Source organism: Pithys albifrons, chromosome 20 (genome assembly GCF_047495875.1).
Source record: "Pithys albifrons albifrons isolate INPA30051 chromosome 20, PitAlb_v1, whole genome shotgun sequence".
NCBI classification, from domain to species: Eukaryota; Metazoa; Chordata; class Aves; order Passeriformes; family Thamnophilidae; genus Pithys; species Pithys albifrons.
The window spans coordinates 2,788,730-2,811,121 of NC_092477.1; the positions used below are offsets into that span (position 1 = coordinate 2,788,730).

A 22,392-nucleotide genomic window follows, 5' to 3' on the forward strand; every position below is an offset into this window, starting at 1 on the left:
GGATCAGCAGCAGCACCAGGATATGCCACAGGCACAGCCTGCCCTCCTGGTTTGCTCCAACAGCTGAAGTGCCCTGCTGGTCAAAATTTCCACCTCCTGCTCTGAAAAATATTTTTATCATTTTGTCATCTGAATGTTTGGATCCAGCTTCCAGGTATTGTTTCTGGCTACAGAGTTTGCTAAAATGAAGGGCTCTGCTACCTGCTTTTTTAGTCTCTTTTTTAAGCCCATGGAGAAGTGGCTCCATGAAGATAAAAATCTACCAGTAAGATTTTTTTTCAGACTCCTATTGGCAGATAGTTTCCAGAAATACAGTGCACGTCCACAAATGCCTAAGAGCAAACCCCAACGAGCATTTCCTTTGGCTCCTCGAGTTGCTTCACTCCACTCACATGGTCTGTGCCTTCTCCAGCTTTTCAACATGTCTTAAAAAAGTGATGGAGCTGAAAACAGAAGACAGAAGAGCTGCTCCCCCTCTCTCTACACCCCCAGGGTTGGCATCACCCACTCCCAGAGGGGGTCACTGCTCAGGCTGCAGCAATTGCCCCTTTCCCACCCCACAGCCTGGCCTGGCCCCTCTGCTCCCCTCTGGTCTCCCCAGCCCAAAACCACTCTCTGCAGATGCACAAATCCTGTGGCTCAGACCAAACAAAGCTCACCCAGCAGAGATCAACCCATAGTCCAAATCCCTGGGAGCAGCTGCAGGGCTTGTTCCCTCCTTCCCCCCAAACCCACCAGGCACAACCAGGGGCTGGACCCTCTGGGGCCACTGCCAAAGCACATGATCATCCAGGGCCCCTTCCCAACCTGCTTACACCAGCCTGGTGCTGCCAGAGGGGGTTTGGGGCATGCACTAACCCAGACATTTTGCCAGCCTGGGCAGTGACACCTTCTCCATCCCTTCTGCTGGAGGCCAAATGCAGTCTGACATTCCCATCTCCTCCTCCTCCATCCTCTCAGCCCCACCATGGCCTGGCTAAGGCAGCACAACAGCAGCTTTCACCAAACTCTCTGGAATATTCTCCACTTTATTCAAATCTCACAGGAGGTACAAAGGACAGAAAGGTCTGGGCAGAGTGGGCAGGAGCCCCCGGGGCACCTCACCCACCTGCCCAGCTGGCAATGCCCAGCTGAGTCAGGGCTGGCTCTGCAGCTCCTGTGCTCATGGAAGGGGATGAGAGTCCTCCTTACAAATAGGGAACAGCAATATTTATTAAACATGTCGAGTTTTTTCTGCTTTATTATGCATTTTACCTCTCCTCAGTCGTGATAAGTCTACACAAACCATTATTAGAATTTCTTTTGTTCCTAATACAAATACTTTCTCACTGTTCCTTGCATTGACAGTCACAGATTTTTTTCCCTTGTGTTTTTAACTTCCTTTACCAATTTTCTGCACTTGATAACTTCTAACTCAAGGATAACTGTCATCTTTTCCTTTTATTATTCCTTTTTTTTCTGCTTTTACTCTTTTTTAATTCTCACTAGCATGGCAGTGCCTGGCTCAGGCAGGAGCTGAGGCTGCTCCTGGGGAGGGGAGGCAGCACAGGGGGCTCAGGGTCCTGCATCCTACAGGGAGACCAATTTAAAGCCAAGATGATGGTTCTCACTTCAGGGTGGGGACCACCCTTTGCTAAAAAGCACCTGTGAAGGACACAGAGGACAACAGAGGCTGGAAAAGTCAAACTCAGGACCCACATGGTGCCTTTCTGTGAAATCCCACCAGGCCCCATCAAAGCCAAAATGAAAACAGATGCCAACATATAAAAGCCTATTTAAACTAAAGCCTGAGAAAATCAAACAAGGCCAGAGGAACATCCAGTTTAAGTGGAGCATTTTCTATTGATGAGGTCATAAATGTACTGTATCCCTGAAAAGCTTCCTGAAATTTCAGGTAGGAAACGAAAGGCTCAAGGCATTACAGTCCATATCCAACTACAGAGGAATGATGGGGTTGTGCTGACAGAGAAACAAAGTGCAATAAATTAAACATGATTGTTATGCCAGTAGGGTCTGAGAACTTTTATGGCCTGGAAGGCCATGAGAGAGAGGCAGAGCAGAGTTACAGCATGGGCAGCACAGAGGGATGCTCCAAATGCCACAGAACACCAGAGCTCCAGGTCTGTGCCAAGGCAGGAACCACAACTGCAGCCACAGGAGAAGTCAGTTAACCCCACAGAGACCTGCAGATGTGGAAGTGAGTTTGAGGCAGGAATGATGCTCAAGGTCCCACAGAGGAGCTCCCTCCTGGCACAGCATCCTCAGCCAAGGAGCTCCCTCCTGGCACAGCATCCTCAGCCAAGGAGCTCCCTCCTGGCACAGCATCCTCAGCCAAAGAGCTCCCTCCTGGCACAGCATCCTCAGCCAAGGAGCTCCCTCCTGGCAGAGCATCCTCAGCCAAGGAGCTCCCTCCTGGCACAGCATCCTCAGCCACAGGATGGGTTGGGAAAGGCCTTAAAGCTCATCCAGTGCCACTCCCTGCCCTGGGCAGGGACACCTCCCACCAGCCCAGGTTGCTCCAAGCCCTGTCCAACCTGGCCTTGGGCACTCCCAGGGATGGGGCAGCCACAGCTTCTCTGCCCAACCTGTGCCAGGGTCTGCCCACCCTCACAGCCAGGAGTTTCCTCCTAATATCTGACCAAATCTCCTCTCCTTCAGTTTAAAGTCATTCTCCTTGTCCTGAGTTGCAAAGGACCTGAAAGATCATCCATTTCACCCCTGCCATGGGCAGGGACACCTCCCACCAGCCCAGGTTGCTCCAGCCTGGTCTTGGACACTTCCAGGGATGGGGCAGCCACAGCTTCTCTGGGCACCTGTGCCAGGGCCTGCCCACCCTCCCAGGGAAGGATTCCTTCCTGGAATCCAATCTGAACCTTCTCTCTGGCAGTGGGAAGCCATTCCCCCCTGTCCTGGCATTCCAGACTTTTCTCTCCATCTTTCTTGCAGGTTCCCATCAGGTGCTGGAGGGGGTCACCCCAAAGCCTTCTCTTTCCCTGGCTGAACAAACCCAATTCTCTCAGTTCTTCCTCAGAGAAGGAACCACTCTATGATTCTATAGATGGGAAAATTTGTTAAGGGTTTTAGTGGAGCAGCTGCAAGGCCTTGCAGTTGGAGAGGATGGTTATCACCTACCAAAGGGGGTTTGTTAACCAAACAAGCCCAGTTGAACAGCAGAGGGCAAAAGGCCATTAGAAAGAAAAAAACAATCTCAGAAAGAAATAAAAATTGTGAGAATGTAAACTCAAGGAAGCTACACATAAAGCAGTAAAAAAGCAAAAAATGTTTTGAGAAACAAGCCACTGAGGGAATCAAACCTAATTTAAAAGAAAAATAATAATTAAAACACAGAAGCAGCAGAAGTCTGCCAGATTCTGGTATAAATCAAGCACTGAAGAAAGATAAAACCACAGGATAAAACTCCACTTCTTTGTACCACTGCTCACTTACAGCAGGGCTCAGCAAATCCCCTTCTGGGCTCTTCCTTCACCAGAAATGAGCTGAGCATCCACCTCAAACTGTGGGGCCACCAGAAAAAGCTGCAGCCCTGTCTGGCAAAACTAACAGCAAAACACTGAAAATCTCCAGGGCCAAACAGTACCCAAAATCTGAAAGCTGTTAAGCTACTAAATTCACCTCATACCTACAGAACAGTGAGTGAGGAATGTCACTCTGCTTTTAGAAAAGCTCCAAAGAACTGCAGAACTTCATTTCTGTAGCAGAAAAATTACTGTAAGCAGCAATTAAAAATAAAAGTCAGTGCTCACACAGATAAAAGGAACACCAGGAGTCAATATGGTTCCTGCACAGAGTCCTAAGTCACTCAGCTGTGGGCACTTGTTGCCAAGTCTGTGTGCAAGTAGGACAGGGTGACTCTGAGCTCTGCTCTGTGGGGACCAGGGACAGTCCCCACGGAATGGCTGGAGCTGTGCCAGGACAGGGACAGCACCCAGGGAATGGCTGGAGCTGTGCCAGGGCAGGGACAGCACCCAGGGAATGGCTGGAGCTGTGCCAGGACAGGGACAGCACCCAGGGAATGGCTGGAGCTGTGCCAGGGCAGGGACAGCACCCAGGGAATGGCTGGAGCTGTGCCAGGGCAGGATCAGCACCCAGGGAATGGCTGGAGCTGTGCCAGGGCAGGGACAGCCCCCAGGGAATGGCTGGAGCTGTGCCAGGGCAGGGACAGCACCCAGGGAATGGCTGGAGCTGTGTCAGGGCAGGGTCAGGTTGGATCTCAGGGAAAAGCTCTTCCCCCAGAGGGTGGTGGGCACTGACCAGGCTCCCCAGGGCAGTGGGCACGGCCCCAAGGCTGCCAGAGCTCCAGGAGGGTTTGGATGATGCTCTGGGGCACAGGGTGGGATTGTTGGGGTGTCTGTGCAGGGCTGAGGGTTGGGCTCCAGGTTCCCTGTGGGTCCCTCCCAGCTCAGCACATTCTGTGAGTGGTGTGGATTTCCAAAAGCCTCAGACAAGTTTGCTCTATGAAGGCTGTAAGACAAGTGCACCCAAAACACTTTCATATGCATGGGATGAAGGAAGAAGTCACCTCATTGATTACCCACTGATTAAAAGACAGCAAATTAAGGGCAGGAATAGTTGTTCTCACAGTTGGATCCCACAGACATCTGTGATCCCACCTGAGAAGGGACTCCAGACACAGAATGGAAAGAGAGGAAGCAAAGAAGGGCAAGAAGGGCAATCCAGCAAGAGGAACTCCATGGGATGGACAGGGAGGAGCAGCACCTCAGGGCCAGCAGGGAGAAGGGACACAGGATGGCTGATCTCTGCTTCCAAAGCACAAAGCTAAACCCTAACAATAAGCCCAGGACCACGGGAAAGCAAATATTTTTCACTTTCCTATTTGCCTAAATAAATTGTAGACATTGCAATTATCCCAGTGATTGCCTCTCTGGTGAGTAATGCTGGGATATGGAAAATCCACAGCCTGAGGGGCTGCAGCACGTCCTAGGAAAGACACCAGGAGCCTCAAGAGTGTGGGCACAGCACTGAGGGGAGACAGAAACAGCTGGGTGCCAACACTGCCAGAGTGGAAACCACAGCTCAGCAGGAAACCATCTGTGCCACAGCTGGAGCCACACAGGCCATGGGTGCAGGAGCTCCTGCCCTGCAGAGGCTGCAGGCTCCCAAGGAACCCCCAAACCAGCTGGCACAATTGTCCTCTTCTCCTTCATTTTTATTGATGATGTAGATGAGGGGATTGAGTCCATCAGCAGCAAATTTGCTGATGACACCAAGTTGGGAGGGAGTGTCGACCTGCTGGAGGGCAGGAGGGCTCTGCAGAGGGATCTGGAGAGACTGGAGAGATGGGCTGATTCCAATGGGATGAAGTTCAACAAGGCCAAGTGCAGGTCCTGCCCTTTGGCCACCCCAACCCCCTGCAGTGCTCCAGGCTGGGCACAGAGTGGCTGGAGAGCAGCCAGGCAGAGGGACCTGGGGGGACTGAGGGACAGGAAGCTCAACAGGAGCCACCAGTGTGCCCAGGTGGCCAAGAAGGCCAATGGGATCCTGGCCTGGATCCAAACTAGCGTGGCCAGCAGGCCCAGGGCAGTGACCCTTCCCCTGGACTCTGCCTTGGGGAGGCCACACCTTGAGTGTTGTGTTCAGTTCTGGGCCCCTCAGTTGAGGAAAGAGATTGAGGGGCTGGAGCGGGGCCAGAGAAGAGCAACGAGGCTGGAGAAGGGACTGGAGCACAAGTGCTGTGGGGAGAGGCTGAGGGAGCTGGGGGTGTTCAGCCTGGAGAAGAGGAGGCTCAGAGGTGACCTCAGCACTGTCTGGAACTGCCTGAAGGGAAGTTCTGGCCAGGTGGGGGTTGGTCTCTTCTCCCAGGCACTCAGCAATAGGACAAGGGGGCACGATGGGCTCAAGCTCTGCCAGGGGAAATTGAAGTTGGAGAGCAGAAAGAAATTCTTTGCAGAGAGAGTGCTCAGGCATTGGAATGGGCTGCCCAGAGAGGGGGTGGATTCCCCATCCCTGGAGGTTTTTCAGCTGAGCTTGGCCGTGGCACTGAGTGCCATGATCTGGGAAAGGGACTGGAGTTGGACCAAGGGTTGGACTTGATGATCTCAGAGGTCTTTTCCAACCCAATCCATTCTGTGATTCTCTGGATGTGGCACTGAGGGAGAATCCACCACATCTTGATCCAACCCCACTGTGATCACCAGCCCAGGGCACAGAGTGCCCTGGGCTGGTGATCACAGTGGGGTTGGATCAAGGGTTGGACTTGACGATCTCTGAGGTCTTTTCCAACCCAATCCATTCTATGATTCTCTGATTTAAAGGGACAGAGCTGGGGCAGGGCTGAGAGCAGAACCTCCTGTGCCTCAAAATCCAGAGATGGCAGCAGCAAGGCAAAGGAAAATCCTGGAGGACAGACTTGTACAAGAGTCCAAGAGAGGAAAAATGGTCATGATCCAACATCACACCTTCCCCACACAGAATTATTAATAGGCCTTGCACAGAAATTAGGAGAGGAGCCAGAGTGTGTGTCAGGCTCTCAGCTCCACTTGAGAGCCTCTTCCACTCCATGTTGGGGCACCTTTGACACCCAAAACCACCTCCAGGAGGAAAGAACTGCCCTAAATTCTTGGAGTTTACAGCTTGGAGCTTGGAAAAATGTAAGGAAACTAATTGGACAAAAAATCAAAAAGTTACCATGTCCCCCCAAAAAAACTGTTCCTGCAGTTTGCTCCTGAAAAATTTCCTACTGCTGCTTCCCTGGGTTTGTGGGATCATTAAAATAGCTGAGCTGGGAACGTCATCCACTTGCTTGGTTTGGTTAATAAAGAGCAACTTTGGGCTGGAACAGGGGGGATGTTTATGGGGGGAAAAAGGCCTTTTGTGGATAAAGTGGAGTCAAGTATTGATATGCAAAACAGACCAAATGAGTATTTATATAACAGACTATTATAATGGCATTGAATTTTAAATATTAAAAAAAAATCTTTGGCAGAAAAGAAACTAAAAAGCAGTTTTTCTGCTGCCAGAATGTTGCTAAATGAAAGGTTGTGTGAATGGATTTGTACTTGTTGCACGAGGGCTCTCCTGTCCCAGAGACAACTCAGGTAGAGGGACAGAGTTTTGGAAACAATGTTGGCCAAACACTTGAAAATCACATAAATCCAGAGGAGACAGAGAAGTTTTTTGCTATTTTTGGGTGGGAGGAAGGAAGAGGCTTGAAAAATGTAAATATTCTAATACAATTTTTCCTCCAGAATGATATTTTGCTGCTGATATTCTCCTAACAAAACAAATTGCTGCTGTCCTGCAGAGGCAAAGGGACAGTCTGGAGCAATGAGGGACCAGTCACTGACTTCACTCAAAGCCACTGGTGGGCAAATTAAACCACAAGCCTAAATCCTCACAGGACTCATTCCTAAGTGAATTCCTAAACAGAACAAAAATTAAAGATTGAAGATTAAAAATAAAAATTAAAAAAAAAAAAAGAAAAAACCCAAACCACATAATCCTATGAGGAAAAGTCAAGGCAGAAATGGAAAATTCCTTCCTGGCTCCATGGCTGCTGGTTGCAAACCTTGTGCTGGGAGCTGAATATCATAAATTTCTACATATATATTTAATTAGGTTAATTTGCAAAACGTAGACATATGTCTGCTTAAAGTAGACAGGAAGATTTCATTTTATACATTTCAAACCTCACGAAATGAACTCCAATCACAAGGAGTGTTTATGCTGGAGGAGGCCAAGGAGCTCCAAACAGGGAGCACAAACATTTCCCAGGGATACAAACAAACAGCCCCAATGTGGGATTTATCTCCTCCACCTTATCAGGAACCAAAAGCAAATGCAGCATTTTCAGCAAATCCACTTTTTGGCAACTAAAAGACATAAGATTACAAAGAGAGGGGGAAAAAGAAAAAAAAAATTAAATAAATGCAAGATTTCAGGAAAAGGGACTCCTGTTCTTCCCGATTTTGGGGTGTTTTTTTCATTTAAGGATGACACCACTATTCCCACTGAGGATCACAGAATACCCTGAACTGGAAGGAACCCACCAGGAGGAACATCCTGGCCCTGCACAGACACCCCAACAATCCCACCCTGTGCCCCAGAGGATCATCCAAACCCTCCTGGAGCTCTGGCAGCCTTGGGGCCGTGCCCACTGCCCTGGGGAGCCTGGTCAGGGCCCACCACCCTCTGGGAGAAGAGCCTTTTCCCAACCTCCAACAGATGCCCCAATGGACTCGTGCCTACACCCCTCCAACATCTGTCAGCACTTCCAGGACAGGTATTGCCTCACTGCCCTCAGACCACTTGCCAGACCTGAACCTGAACCTTGCAAACTCGCCTTGGATCACAGAATCACAGAATCATAGAATGGATTGGGATGGAAAAGACCTCTGAGACCACCAAATCCAACCCTTGATCCAACCCCACTGTGATCACCAGTCCTGGGCACGGAGTGCCCAGGGCTGGTGATCACAGTAGGGTTGGATCAAGATGTGGTGGATTCTCCCTCAGTGCCACATCCAGAGAATCATAGAATGGACTGGGTTGGAAAAGACCTCCGAGATCATCAAGTCCAACCCTTGGTCCAACTCCAGTCCCTTTACCAGATCATGGCACTCAGTGCCACGGCCAAGCTCAGCTGAAAAACCTCCAGGGATGGGGAATCCACCCCCTCTCTGGGCAGCCCATTCCAATCCCTGAGCACTCTCTCTGCAAAGAATTTCCTTCTGATCTCCAACTTAAATTTCCCCTGGCAGAGCTTGAGCCCATCGTGCCCCCTTGTCCTATTGCTGAGTGCCTCCACCAAACACTCACTATTTGCATACATTTGAATTTTTCATTCCCTGCCCAGTGCCCTCCCCAGCTCGTGGCACAGTGAGTGCCCTCCAAGGCTGTCCCTCTGGCACATCCTAATCAACTCAATTAAAGAGAAATGCTAATTCTAACTACTGGTTATCACCAATCAGCCAAATTTCAAGGCCTCTAAAATAAAGACAGATAAGAAGGCAAAAAAATCCCTCCCCTGGAGTTAATATGCACTTTTTGCCTCAGTGGTGTTATCCATAACCAGGGAGCCAAAGCCACGTGTCCCAGAACCAAGTCAGACACACCCTGGGACAGCCTTGCTGGGGGCAGTTATTGATCCCTCCATTGGTAAATCACAGAATGGATTGGGTTGGAAAAGACCTCCGAGATCATCAAGTCCAACCCTTGGTCCAACCCCACTGTGATCACCAGCCCAGGGCACGGAGTGCCCTGGGCTGGTGATCACAGTAGGGTTGGATCAAGACATGGTGGATTCTCCCTCAGTGCCACATCCATAGAATCATAGAATGGATTGGGTTGGAAAAGACCTCTGAGATCATCAAGTCCAACCCTTGGTCCAACTCCAGTCCCTTTACCAGATCATGGCACTCAGTGCCATGGCCAAGCTCAGTTGAAAAACCTCCAGGGATGGGGAATCCACCCCCTCTCTGGGCAGCCCATTCCAATGCCTGAGCACTCTCTCTGCAAAGAATTTTTTCTGATCTCCAACTTGAATTTCCCCTGGCAGAGCTTGAGCCCATCGTGCCCTCTTGTCCTATTGCTGAGTGCCCAGAAGTCCATCTCCAGCCCTGCCAGCCCCCACTGGTGGTCTCATGCCCACCTCTAAGCACCCACCAGCAGTCCCAGGGCCACCAACTGCCAGGTTCCAGCCTGTCCCTTGGTGTCACTGCCACGAGTGTTGTCCCAAGGATGCCCTGGAGCATCTGGACAGTCCAGTGTGGGCTTCCACCAACTGACTGCAAGGAGAAACCCTGCTGATTTCCAAGGGGATTTTCAGACCCTTTCTGCCACCAGCCTGATCCAAATCCAGCTGTGCCTCCCTACAGAGGTTTCCAAAATGCAGAGAGAAATTCAAGAGGTGTTTTATTTCCAGACAGTAATTATCCCACATTCTCCCAACCCTCCTTTCCCACCCTCAAAATTACAAATATCACAAATGCCAGTGAAAGCTCAGGATTTGCAGCCCACAGACTAAAGCACATCAGACCTCAAGTGACAGATTTACACCCAGAAAGCAGAAGCTGTTCTTGGGTTTCAAGCCAGAGACCTCCCAGGGCTGCCTGCATGTTGTTCACTGGGATGCTCCCAGCTCAGCTCCCAAACTAGTCCCAGATCAGCTCCCAAACCAGTCCCAGCTCAGCTCCCAAACTAGTCCAGCTCAGCTCCCAAACTAGTCCAGCTCAGCTCCCAAACTAGTCCCAGATCAGCTCCCAAACCAGTCCCAGATCAGCTCCCAAACTAGTCCAGCTCAGCTCCCAAACTAGTCCAGCTCAGCTCCCAAACTAGTCCCAGATCAGCTCCCAAACCAGTCCCAGATCAGCTCCCAAACCAGTCCCAGATCAGCTTCCAAACTAGTCCAGCTCAGCTCCCAAACTAGTCCAGCTCAGCTCCCAAACTAGTCCCAGATCAGCTCCCAAACCAGTCCCAGATCAGCTCCCAAACCAGTCCCAGCTCAGCATCCAAACCAGTCCCAGCTCAGCATCCAAACCAGTCCCAGCTCAGCTCCCAAACTACACCCCCACCCCGCAGACTTCACGTAGAAAATTGTCCAAATCTGCTAAACTGGGTTTCATTCATTCTCCCCTCATGCAGCCGAGTCAGCAGAGCAGTAGTGGACAGAAACACCTCACTAAAACACAGACAACTCCATTTCAGTTGTGCACCCCAAGGGCTCCACAGCCCCCCAAGCCCTGGCCAAGGGCCATGGCCATGCTCTGCCCCCAGTGGGGCCAACCCACACTGCTCCAGGTTTCCCTCCAGGTTCCCTTCCCAGCTCTCCCACATCAGCAGAGCTGCTGCCTTTGGTTGCAGTTTTGAAAGCTGAGGTTTAATACTTCTAAAAATAGGTCTAAAGCAATTAAATACTTGTACTAAAATTGCTGTCAACATACTGGAAGCAGAACCTAAATGATGGGCCTTCAATGCAGCACACCCAGCTTCTCCTGAAAGTGCCTCCTGCTGCTATTTTGGGGCAGGAAAGGATACCTACACCCACACTGAGTAAAAAATTAACTTTCATAAAATTACTGCTGCCTGTGTGTAACTAGTAAGAGGAAATCACAAGCATTAAAAGCTGAAGAGTCTGGAGACACAGTGGTGCCACCAGGACACCAGTGATGGGCCTGGCTCTGCTCCCTGGCCATGGCAAGGTCTGATGGACGAGGCTGTTCTCACTTCTGCCAGTGGAACCTTGTGTGAGAACATCCTCCTTTCTAAGCCATTGCAGACACCGATGGCTCCTGTGTTACCTGACCCAAGCACAGCTCAGCCCCTTGCTGGTGTGGGACCAAGAGCCCCCACATCACCCCAGACCCACCAGAGATCACACTCTCCATCAATGAGTCTCTCACACACCCATATAGGCACGTTATAGATCCCTCAAATCCATAGGACAAGTCCTCAGTGTCTTCAGCTGCTCCAGCCTCTGCTCCACACACCAACATTCACATTTCCCTGGGTTATCAGCACTGGCAGGATCTCCAGTCTCTCCTTTTCCATTTCCAGACTTATTTTCCACATCCCACCAGCCAAATATAGATGTGAAACAAGCAGGAGGGCAGTAAATTACAGCAAGGAAGGCCTTGCCTAATTATTTCTCTGCAGGTACAGGAGAGCAGTGAAACCTTCCTAAGTGCTCATTGGAGAGCCTTGGAAATGCAGGTGAGGGAAATAAAGGTGGAGGAGAGAGACTCCCAAGGACAGCTATTCCAGAAGAGGAACTGGTGGGGTGACACAGGACCTACCAAAAATCAGGATGTGTGGCTGTGCCAGGCCCTTCCCAGGGGACAGCCATGGGGCACACACAGCCCCCCATGCCAGCCCTGCCGGGCTCACCCAGGGCCCAGCAACTCATCCCAAAAGGGCCAAGCTCTGCCAGGGGCAGCACAACTCCAGCAACCACAAGTCTCATGACCTGGCAGGTCCCTGATCTCATCCAGGAGTCACCTGTGCCATTCAAACCCACGGGGGCACAAGCACAGGGTTCAGCTGGTTTGACCCCCCCAGGGGAGGCACAGCATGTCCCATGTGCCCCCACACTGCCCCACTCCCTGGGCTGCTCAGACAGCACCCCAGCTGGAGCAGGAGCTTCCAGCCTGCTGGGACAGCCCTCACAGAGCAGCTGAGCCAACCACCAGTCACTGCCAAACCCCCTACAATCCACAGAGCACAGATCCCCCAATGGGTACAGAGGTGGTTTAGGAGGAGTACAAGTTCTGATCTACCTGTCCCACTCCCACCCAACCCACACCCTCCATGCCGTGTCCCTCCCCAAACACAATGTTCAGAATAAGAAGCTTCTGTGCAGTTGCACTTTCAATGAGCACAGGGGAGGATTTTCCCTACTAGACCTGGGCTTTCCTACCACATCTTACACTGCTCACTTTGGCAGCACCAGGACTCCAACAATGAATACCTGAATAACTCAGAAAGCCACCACACAGCCTGCCCAGCACCTCCACGGGCATTTACACACTCAGCAGTGTTGGTGGACAAAACCCACAGTACAGGAGGTCACCTGTGCCCATCATTTTGGGATCTGAGCAGCATCACATATTTTGGAGTCAGCAAAGCAATTCTGTGAGGGAAGAGCCCAGACTGACCCCAGCCCCAAGGATGACACTCCCAACCAACATCACACCCCAGCACAGTCCCATCAACAGCAATGAGAGACTCAACAGGAGACAGCAAAAGAGATCCAGGGATGGGGGGATCCAATGGGATGATGGATTCAAGGTCTAAATATGGAATGCCAACCAAGGGGCCACTCTGTATACACAGCCAAGGAGTGGGTGCAGGGCAGCTTCCATGTTTCCAGCACTCATGTCTTGGGAAAAGACCTTCTCCACAGAAAGGGCATCTCCTCCAGCCTTCTTCCAAAGGAGACAAAAAGGTGTAGCAATGCTGCCCACACTCACAACTCACCTGAACGTGCAGCAGCCACAGGCACATCACAGTTCCCCAAAGCAGGGACAGCAAGCCCCCAAACTCTGCTGCCCCCAGAGCCAACCCCACAGCTGCAGCCACAGTTCCTGGGGAGGACCAGCTGCCACTGAACCCCCCCATCAACCCAATCTGCTGCTTATTATTTATGATTATTAACCTTGGCATCCTCTTGATTATGTCTCCAGGTGAAAAGCTCTCTCCATATACGTGTTGTATATTATGTATGTTACATGTTACTGATTTTATAGGTATTCATTTCTTTCCACTCCCTTTCTGCTACAACATCACCCCACTCCCTCTGTCAGCAGAGCTAACCAAGGGCACCAGGGCACACATTCAACCCCTGCCCCACACACCACATGGCACTGCCTTCCCCAGTCCCTGCTGCCACTCCTGGTGCCATGGTTTGAACATTCAGCTCTCAGCAGACAAGGCAGAGCTGCTGGGACACCAGAGCCTTTGCCACTGCTGAGAGACACCTCGTAAATGGGTATTTTTCACATCCTATCCCTGGTAAACAGCAGCATTCATTTCTATTCCCTTGCTCCAGACAAATCAATGATTGTTAATGCAAAGTCAACACGTCCAGATGTAGTTTGCATACTAGTTAACCACTAAATTGGCATCACATAGTACAAAATAATCAAGAGACATTCAAGGAACCAAACAAAAGCAAAAAGGAGGCAGATGACTAGCAATTAATCCATAAAAGACCTTTAAAAATTAGAAACTTCTTCCCCGGAAAACACGGTGTGGCCAAAGCGAAGGATAAATGTGAAATTCCAAACACATGCAATGCTCCATGCACGGAAATTTAGAAATGACACAAAATAAATATCTGCTGGTGCCATTTCCTCACATCCCTCACCAAAGCCCCCAGCTGTGCTGGCAGCCCCCACTCAGCCACCTCTTCCCCTCACTCCCCTCTTGGCACATTATAGGCAAAAAGGGCCTAATCCTGCCAAACTCTGTGAAAATTCCCATTTCAGGGTGGCTCCCCCTGCCTGCAGGGCCAACTCTGTCCTTGTTACAGTCCCCATCACGATTAGCACACAAAGAATTGCTGATGTGGATGCCAGCAGGGCCTGGAGCAGCACCAGCTGGGCACAGAGGGAGCACCAAACCCTTGGGCACGTACAACACTCCCCCTGCACACACCCAGCCCACCAAAGCCCTGGGCTGGGCCACCTCATGGTCTGCATGGGGCCATCCCCGAAATCTGAGACATGCCCAAGATGCTCAAGGGGAGGATGCTCAAGCACAGGCCACCAGAGGCTCAGCTGGCGATGCCAGGGACCCTGAGAGGTGCCACTGCCAACACCACTCACCCACCCGGAGCCAGTGTGACCCCATGGGGGGCTGTGCCATGGGGGGCTGTGCCATAGGGGGCTGTGCCATGAGGTGCCATGGGGAGCTGTGCCATGAGGTGCCATGGGGAGCTGTGCCATGAGGTGCCGTGCCATGGGGGGCTGTGCCATGAGGTGCCATGGGGAGCTGTGCCATGGGGGGCTGTGCCGTGGGGGGCTGTGCCATGAGGGGGCTGTGGGGGGGCTGTGCCATGGGGGGCCTGTGCCGTGGGGAGCTGTGCCATGGGGGGGCTGTGGGGGGGCTGTGCCATGGGGGGGCTGTGCCGTGGGGGGCTGTGCCATGGGGGGCTGTGCCATGGGGGGCTGTGCCATGGGGGGGCTGTGCCATGGGGGGCTGTGCCATGGGGGGCCTGTGCCGTGGGGGGCTGTGCCATGGGGGGCCTGTGCCGTGGGGGGGCTGTGGGGGGGCTGTGCCATGGGGGCCTGTGCCGTGGGGGGCTGTGCCATGGGGGCCTGTGCCGTGGGGGGGCTGTGCCATGGGGGGGCTGTGCCATGGGGGGCTGTGCCATGGGGAGCTGTGCTATGGGGGAGCTGTGCCGTGGGGGGGCTGTGCCGTGGGGGGGCTGTGCCATGGGGGGGCTGTGGGGGGGCTGTGCCATGGGGGCCTGTGCCATGGGGGGCTGTGCCATGATGGGGCTGTGCCACAGGGACCACTCAGGACCAGCACCCAGCACCAGATACCAAGTCATGCCACACCATGGTGGGGAAGATTGATCTCCTTCACCAGGGATGGTACCCAAAGATTCAGAGATCCACAGAATATCTTGGGTTAGAAGAGACCCACCAGGACCATCCAGTCCAACTCCTGGCCCTGCACAGACACCCCAACAATCCCACCCTGTCCCCCAGAGGATCATCCAAACCCTCCTGGAGCTCTGGCAGCCTTGGGGCTGTGCCCACTGCCCTGGGGAGCCTGGTCAGTGCCCACCACCCTCTGGGGGAAGAGCCTTTCCCTGAGATCCAACCTGACCCTGCCCTGGCACAGTGGGCACAAATCCTGACTCTGTATCAGCATGACCCTTGCAGTGGGTTTCAACCCTCTCTGTCTCAAAGAAAAGGAAAAAAATTAAATTAATCTAATTTTTAGAACACTAATTTCACTACTGCACTTGTGCAATTGCAAACTTGAGCATCACCAGCACTGACTGCACCATGCACTGAACTATTCCCAGCCTTGCATTATGGCACTGGTGGATATTTAAATTATCCTGGAGTCACATCAATAACCTCCTAAGGTTTTATATGGCATTTGTGCAAATATTATCTACCACTTTAATAATATTATGTCTGTTTTCATTCAAGGATGAAAACATGTCTATTTTCAACTTCTCTAAGGATGAGGTTTTGGGATTTTTTTTTTAAAAAATACATTTCAGTTATGTCACAAGAAAGCTGTTGGTATCACTCAGCTGGGTTCCCTCCCTTCGCCCCCTTCAAGGCTGCCAACAGTTATTTTGAAAATGAAAAAATATTGATCAAATTTCCTGAAAAAAAGAAAAGAAAAAAGAAAAAAAGAGAAGGAAAAAAAGAAAAAAAGAAAAGAAAAAAAAAGAATAAAAGAAAAAAAAAGAAAAAATAAAAGAAAAAAGAAAAGAAAAAAAGAAAAGAAAAAAGAAAAGAAAAAAGAAAAGAAAAAAGAAAAGAAAAAAGAAAAGAAAAAAGAAAAGAAAAAAGAAAAGAAAAAAAGGAAAGAAAAAAGAAAAGAAAAAAGAAAAGAAAAAAGGAAAAGAGAAAAGAAAAGAGAAAAGAAAAGAGAAAAGAAAAGAGAAAAGAAAAGAGAAAAGAAAAGAGAAAAGAAAAGAGAAAAGAAAAGAGAAAAGAGAAAAGAAAAAAGAGAAAAGAAAAAAGAGAAAAAAGAAAAGAAAAAGGAAAAGAAAAAGGAAAAGAAGAAAAAAGAAAAGAAAAAAGAAAAGAAAAAAGAAAAGAAAAAAGAAAAGAAAAAAGAAAAGAAGAAAGAAAAGAAAAAAGAAAAGAAGAAAGAAAAGAAAAAAGAAAAGAAAAAAGGAAAAAAGAAAAAAAAAGAAAAAAGAAGAAAAAAGAAAATAAGAAAAAAGGAAAGGAAAAAAAAGAAAAAAAGAAGAAAAACAAAAGAAAATAAAGAAGGAAAAAAAAAAGAAGGAAAAAAAAAGAAGGAAAAAAAAAGAAGGAAAAAAAAAGAAGGAAAAAAAAATCCCCAGGAAAGGAGACTGCAATGAAAAATTATGGAATCCTTTTCAGGCAGAAGGAGGTTTGTGCTGGAAGGACACAGAGAAAGGTGAGATGCAGCCACCCATTACAACCTCCAGCAGCGTTTCCTCAGTGGAGGAACAGGAGAGGAGCCGGGGCTGCAAAGACACTGATCCACAGGGAGTTACAGAAGGGAAGGCTGGAGCTCCACAGCCCAGTGCCAGCCTCCCCCCAGCACAGCCCCACCACTGCAGCGAGACACAAACACCCAAACCTCCTCCAACAGCCACCCAAAACTCCCCCAGCACCCACCCGGCTGAGAACAGCCCCAAACACACCCAAACTAAAGCCTCCCCAGCCTCAGCTCCTCTGGTTTAGGACAGCAGCAGGAACTTCAAAGATGTCACTGAAAGACATTGTCAAATGTTGGCGTTGTGAGCCCCAAAGTGAATATTTGTCAGTAGTTGGCATTAAAATGCAGCACCCCAAACGTGTCCCCCCAGGCCCAAAGCACAGCTCTGGCTGCTCCCAGAGCTCCAGCTGTGGGGCCAAGGCAGAAGAAAAGCAGCATCAAAAGAAAAAATGTATGAAATCCTCAAAAAAACCCCCCAAAAATTACAGCTAAATAGCCTGTCTGGGTATAATCACAGAGTACATGGAAGTTCCAGGGGCAGCTCAAGGAAGGGAATTCTTGGAGTCCAAGAACATGGAAGAGCCACCAGGCTACAGCTTCCTGGATGAAAGCAGGAATCAAATATTCCCTGGGATTGTTGAATCCAATTTGGAGCACTGTGTGGAATTCTGCCCCATCTGTGCCACCCTGTGCCAGCTGCACTGGGCACTCGCTCCATGAGCTGCCGAAAAAGGGCTTCAGGAAGAGGGTGGGTCCTTTTGGGGGAGGCTGGGGGGCAAAGAAAGGCAAAAATAAAAATATTGGCTTGCCATTGCAGAGTATTTGCTCCTCCACCCAGGAGTTCTCCTCCTCTGCAGATTTTTCCCATTCCCTCCCCTTCGAAAACCACAAAACACCAAACAAATAAAGGGGGAGAAAGTGAAAACCAGCCCCCGAAACCTGAATTCACCAGCCACTCCCAGGTGATTTGCAGCAAATATCGAGTTACACTGAAATAAAAATCAAAACCGAAAAAAAAAAAAGAAAACGAACCACAAAACCAAAAAAAAAAAAAAAAACCCAAACCAACTTTTCAGGGGTTTCAAATTCAGAATTAAAAATTCGGTTGGGATGGAAATTTAAATTGATTTTTTTTTTTTGCAGCTCCTAATTTGGGCTGGTGGGGGCTCAAAATTCAGTGTGGAGAATTTCAAAATGCCTTTTCAAAAAAAAAAAAAACAAAAATAAAATAAAATAAAATAAAATAAAATAAAATAAAATAAAATAAAATAAAATAAAATAAAATAAAATAAAATAAAAAAAAACCAAAAAAACCCAGCAGAGACCCAAGTGCTGCAGCTGTGAAACAGCCATCTTGCTACTTTGTCCCCATTTTAGAGAGGAGAATGTGTCAAGGTTGGGAAAACTCAATGTTGACCTAATCCTTCCCTTCCTCTCCCTCCCCCACTTTGGGGTGGAAAGGCCGTGGGTCTCTCCTAAATTGCTTTTTTCTTGAAACAATGTATGTTTCAGTGCTCTTTTGTTATTTATTTTTAAAAAGATCAATACCAAGACCCCAGTATTCAAGGGCAACCCTACAATAATAAACCAGTGTGTGCACAGTCCAGAACTCACAGGCTCTCTGTAGCAGCAAAATAATAGAGAGGGAACAGCGTTTAAAACAAACAAACAAACAAACAAAAATTTAAAAAAAATTATGAGAAAAAAAAAATATTTTCAATTCAAACTCCAGCAAGGTTTGAACAGTCAAGGAGAAAAAGGATTTTGAAATTGTGAAAAGCATCGTGGCTAAATCCTTTAAAGGCACTTTAGTTTAAAAAAAAAAAATCAAAATCACTAAATCTGCAATTATTTTTTCACAATATTGTTAATTATGCACATTCATAATATCATGGCGGACCTTATAATAAACCTGTGTAAATATTAGATTTATATGAGCCACAAAACCAGGAGTTGTTACAGTGTGTTTAAAAAAAGAAAGGGGAAAAAAAAACCAACTAAAAACCCTGGTATGGAAATTTTTTTTTTCTTTACAAAAGAACTAGGAAATTAAATGCTGGAAACTGTTTTAATTATGCCAGGAGAAACCATCCAAAAAGCCAAGAAATTCTAAAATAAAACTGACATTCGACTCTCAATTTTGCTTGTCCTCGTGTTTTCCTGGACTGGGTTTAAAACCTCATTGTTTAAGAGCAGTTTTGCATGAAATCCAAAATCACAAAAAAAAAAAATTAAAAAATTAAATAAAAAAAAAAAAATTTGGGTGTGTCCACAGCAAATTTTCTGAGCTCTTCATTTTCCTGCAAAACTCCTCATTTCAAACAAATAACTTTAAGCACTGCAGCAAAAAAAGAGAAAAAAAAAATGAAATAACCCTGAGTTTTGGCAGAGCGTGAGCTGCACAAGTTCAAAATTACAATGAAGCCCAATTCCTAATTGCTCCGGAACAGCAATTCCCACTTTCCCAAAGTAATCCCTCCCTGCAGCTCACCCGGGGGGGCCCCCAAAAACTTGGATCACTTCCTTCGCCCGGCACTCTGCTGCTCGCAGGCTCTGCCTTCCTCCAGAAAATGGGGGAGAAAAACCTGAATTCATTCAAATTCCTGCTTAATTTTCATTTCTAGGAGCTGCGCTTTGGCTCCAGAGGGACACGCAGGGAATTTTTGGGGCGCTGCGGGGGCTGCGGGGCGAACCCCACCTGGAGGAGAGACCCTGCCCCAACTTTCTGCAAAAAAAAAAAATTACAAATAGCAGAATATTTTTTTTTCAATTTTAATTTTTTTTTTAATTTACGAAATAGTCTCCTCTAGGTGGCGTCGTTTTAATGGAAAAAAAAAATTGAAGGGAAAAAAAAAAGAAACGTTCGGGAGGAAAAATTAGAGAAGGAGGGAAAGGAAAAAAAAGGGGGAAAATAAAAGGAGAGAGGGGAAAGGAGAAGCGAAGGGCCGGAGGGGCGCGGAGCGGGCGGGGGCGCGGCGGGCGCGGGGCCGGAGCGGAGCGGGGAGCGGGAGCGGGAGCGGGGCCGGCCCGGGCCGCTGTCCCCGCCATGGCCGCTCAGCGCCGCTTCGCTTTGTTGTCCGCCCGCTCCGAGCGCTCCGGGGCCGCGGAGCCGCCGCTGCCCCCTCGCACTGCGCAAAGCGCCGCCGGCTCCGTGCGCTGCGCGCCGGGGCGGCTGCGGCTGCCGCCCGACCGACCGCCCGCCCGGCCGCCCTCCTTCCCGTCCCTTCCCGTGCCTTCCCTTCCCTTCCCTTCCCGTGCCTTCCTCCCCGCTCCCTGCGCCTCCCCCCGGGGACACGCCGCGTACCTGCGCTGCTGCCTCGGCCGCCGCCGGCGCCGCCGCCGGAGCGGAGCCGTCCGGCCGGTTCATGGGGCTGGGGCGGGAGCCGGCGAGCCCCGCGCCGCCGGGGCCTGCGATCCGCCCGCCGCGCACAAAGCCGGCGCCGCCGCCGCCGCTGCCTCCTTTCCGCCCTCCCAGGAGCGGCGAGTGGGGGCGATGCCCCCGCTGCGCGGGTGGGCGGCTCGCCGGGCTGCTGCAGCCCCCCCTTCCCCCCGGGGCATGGGCCGGGGCGGCCGCCGCGGGCACGGGCGCTGCCGCTAGCGGCGCGGCGAACAGCAGGGCTGGGCGGGCGCCTCCCGCCGCCGAGCCCGCGCCGCCGCCGCCATCACGAGCCGCTCTGGGGGCAGCCGCAGCCGCAGCGCGCTCGCCGCCGCCGGCGCCGGGAGAAAGGGGCTGAGTCTGGCCCGGCGCGGCAGCCCCGCCGCCCGGCCGGCCCCGCGCTGCCCTCCCGCCCCCGCGCCGGGCACCGCGCAGAGCGGCCCGGCCCGGCCGCCGCCCCGGGGGCGCGGGGCCGCTCCGAGCCGGGGGGCAGCTGCTGCGCTCCGGGGGGCTGCTGTTCCTCCCGGCCGTGGGGCTGCTGATCCGTGGGGTCGTCGTGAGGCTCATGCTGTTCCGAGCCGTGGGGCAGCTGCTCCGCTCCGTGGGGCCGCCGTGGGGCTCGTGCTGGTGCGCTCCGTGGGGCTGCTGCTCCGAGCCGTGGCGCCGCTCCGAGCTGTGGGGCCGCCGTGGGGCTCGTGCTGCACCGAGCCGTGGGGCTGCTGCTCCGCTCCGTGGGGCCGCTCGGAGCTCTGGGGCCGCTCCGCTCAGTGGGGCTGCTCCGCGCCCTGGGGTCGCTCCGCTCCGCGCCCGCCGTGGCGCCCCCGGTGGGGTGTCCTGCGGGGTGTGTGTGTGTGTGCGAGGGGCGTGCGGATCAACACCCCTCCAGCCCTGGGCACGGCGCCGGGCAGAGCCCCCCTTGCCTTCCCTGCGCGGCCCCGGGGGCGGCGAGGTGGTCCCGGCCCGGCGGGGCAGCCCGGGGGGCACAGCCCGGCACGGCTCCCTCATGGGGACACCTGGCACAGCAGAAGGCGAATGGCCCGGGGGTGAAGCGGCACCCCAAAGGGTGTAAGGGGATGGATGGGCCGCAGAAGGGGAACGGCTGGAGCTGTGCCAGGGCAGGGACAGCACCCAGGGAATGGCTGGAGCTGTGCCAGGGCAGGGACAGCACCCAGGGAATGGCTGGAGCTGTGCCAGGGCAGGGTCAGGTTGGATCTCAGGCAAAGGTTCTTCTCCCAGAGGGTGGTGGGCACTGACCAGGCTCCCCAGGGCAGTGGGCACAGCCCCGAGGCTGCCAGAGCTCCAGGAGTGTTTGGATGATCCTCTGGGGCACAGGGTGGGATTGTTGGGGTGTCTGTGCAGGGCCAAGAGTTGAATTCAGTGATCCTTGTGGGTCCCTTCCACCTGATGATGTTCTGTGATTCCAGGATTCTATGAAGAGCCTGGGCAGTGGTGCCCCTGCCCAAGCTCCCTCCACTCTTTCTCCCCCCTGCCCCAGCACACCCATGGCTCAAATCTCCCCTGCCTGTTTATCCCCAAAGCTCCAGCTCTTGGTCCTCCCCACCCAAGAGCTGTTCCACTACAATGCAAAACATAGAAAAGCCTTTCCCCATCCTCACGTGAAACTCATCCCAACACCCTGTCCCTGCTCCAAGAGCTTTTCCTCACCACACACTCACAGTCCTCAGTGCTGCACAGCCAACTTCGTTATTTTCCTCAAAAACGGGAAAAAAAAAGAGTGTTGCTTTTCTTCTCCTGGAAAACACACAGCAGTGACTATGAACATAATTACATCTCATGCATACCTGGTGTTTTTCTCCCTTGTGAAGCAGTGCCAAAAATAGTTATTAATAGTATTAATAAAATAATCTGAACCTGAGAATTTCCCTACCCTGGCCCACAAAACCCTCTTTCCCAAGATCTCCACAAAAGTAGAGATTTGTGGAGAGCCAAACGCTGATCTTGCTCTTGTTGCCCAGCCTAAAGATAACTTCAAAGGTATTGCAAAACACAGATTTATTTTTCTTAATATCTTTTATGCAGATTTCATTCCCAAATGCTGTATGGTCAGATAATGTAATTACAGAGCTAAATAAAAACAAAGGGGCAGGGGAATTGGTGGAGACGTCGGGCAAGGGAAGATGTTTTCCCAATGAGCTTAGAAGGGATGTGGGAAGTCAAGAGGCAAAACCCACTCACGAGGCTCTTTCAGCCCCAGGGTTGGCCTGAAGCAGAGGGACTCCCCCATGGACCAGAATAAAGTGAAATCGAGTGTTTAACAAATAATAACATTTGAGTAAGGTTTGGGTAAGTTGGATTTTGCAGAATGAGAAGGAGCTTGGAGATACTCTCACCAACCCCTGGGAAACCTTCTCAATGCC

At 51.0% G+C, this 22,392-nt stretch overlaps 1 protein-coding gene across 11 annotated transcripts in view; it reads right to left on the reverse strand.

Moving 5' to 3' along the window:
- Positions 1–20,486, reverse strand: part of ZNF618 (zinc finger protein 618) — a 197,346-nt gene extending 176,860 nt beyond the window's left edge. For 5 of the 11 annotated variants that reach the window (XM_071574251.1, XM_071574250.1, XM_071574244.1 and 2 more), the window contains exon 1: positions 19,943–20,486. In XM_071574251.1, coding sequence (XP_071430352.1) covers positions 19,943–20,005 — 63 coding nt within the window. In that variant the 5' untranslated portion in view covers positions 20,006–20,486. The remainder of the gene's footprint in view (positions 1–19,942) is intronic. The other 6 variants (XM_071574242.1, XM_071574241.1, XM_071574239.1 and 3 more) reach the window with 2 other exon arrangements.
- Between the last annotated feature and the right edge of the window lie 1,906 nt (positions 20,487–22,392).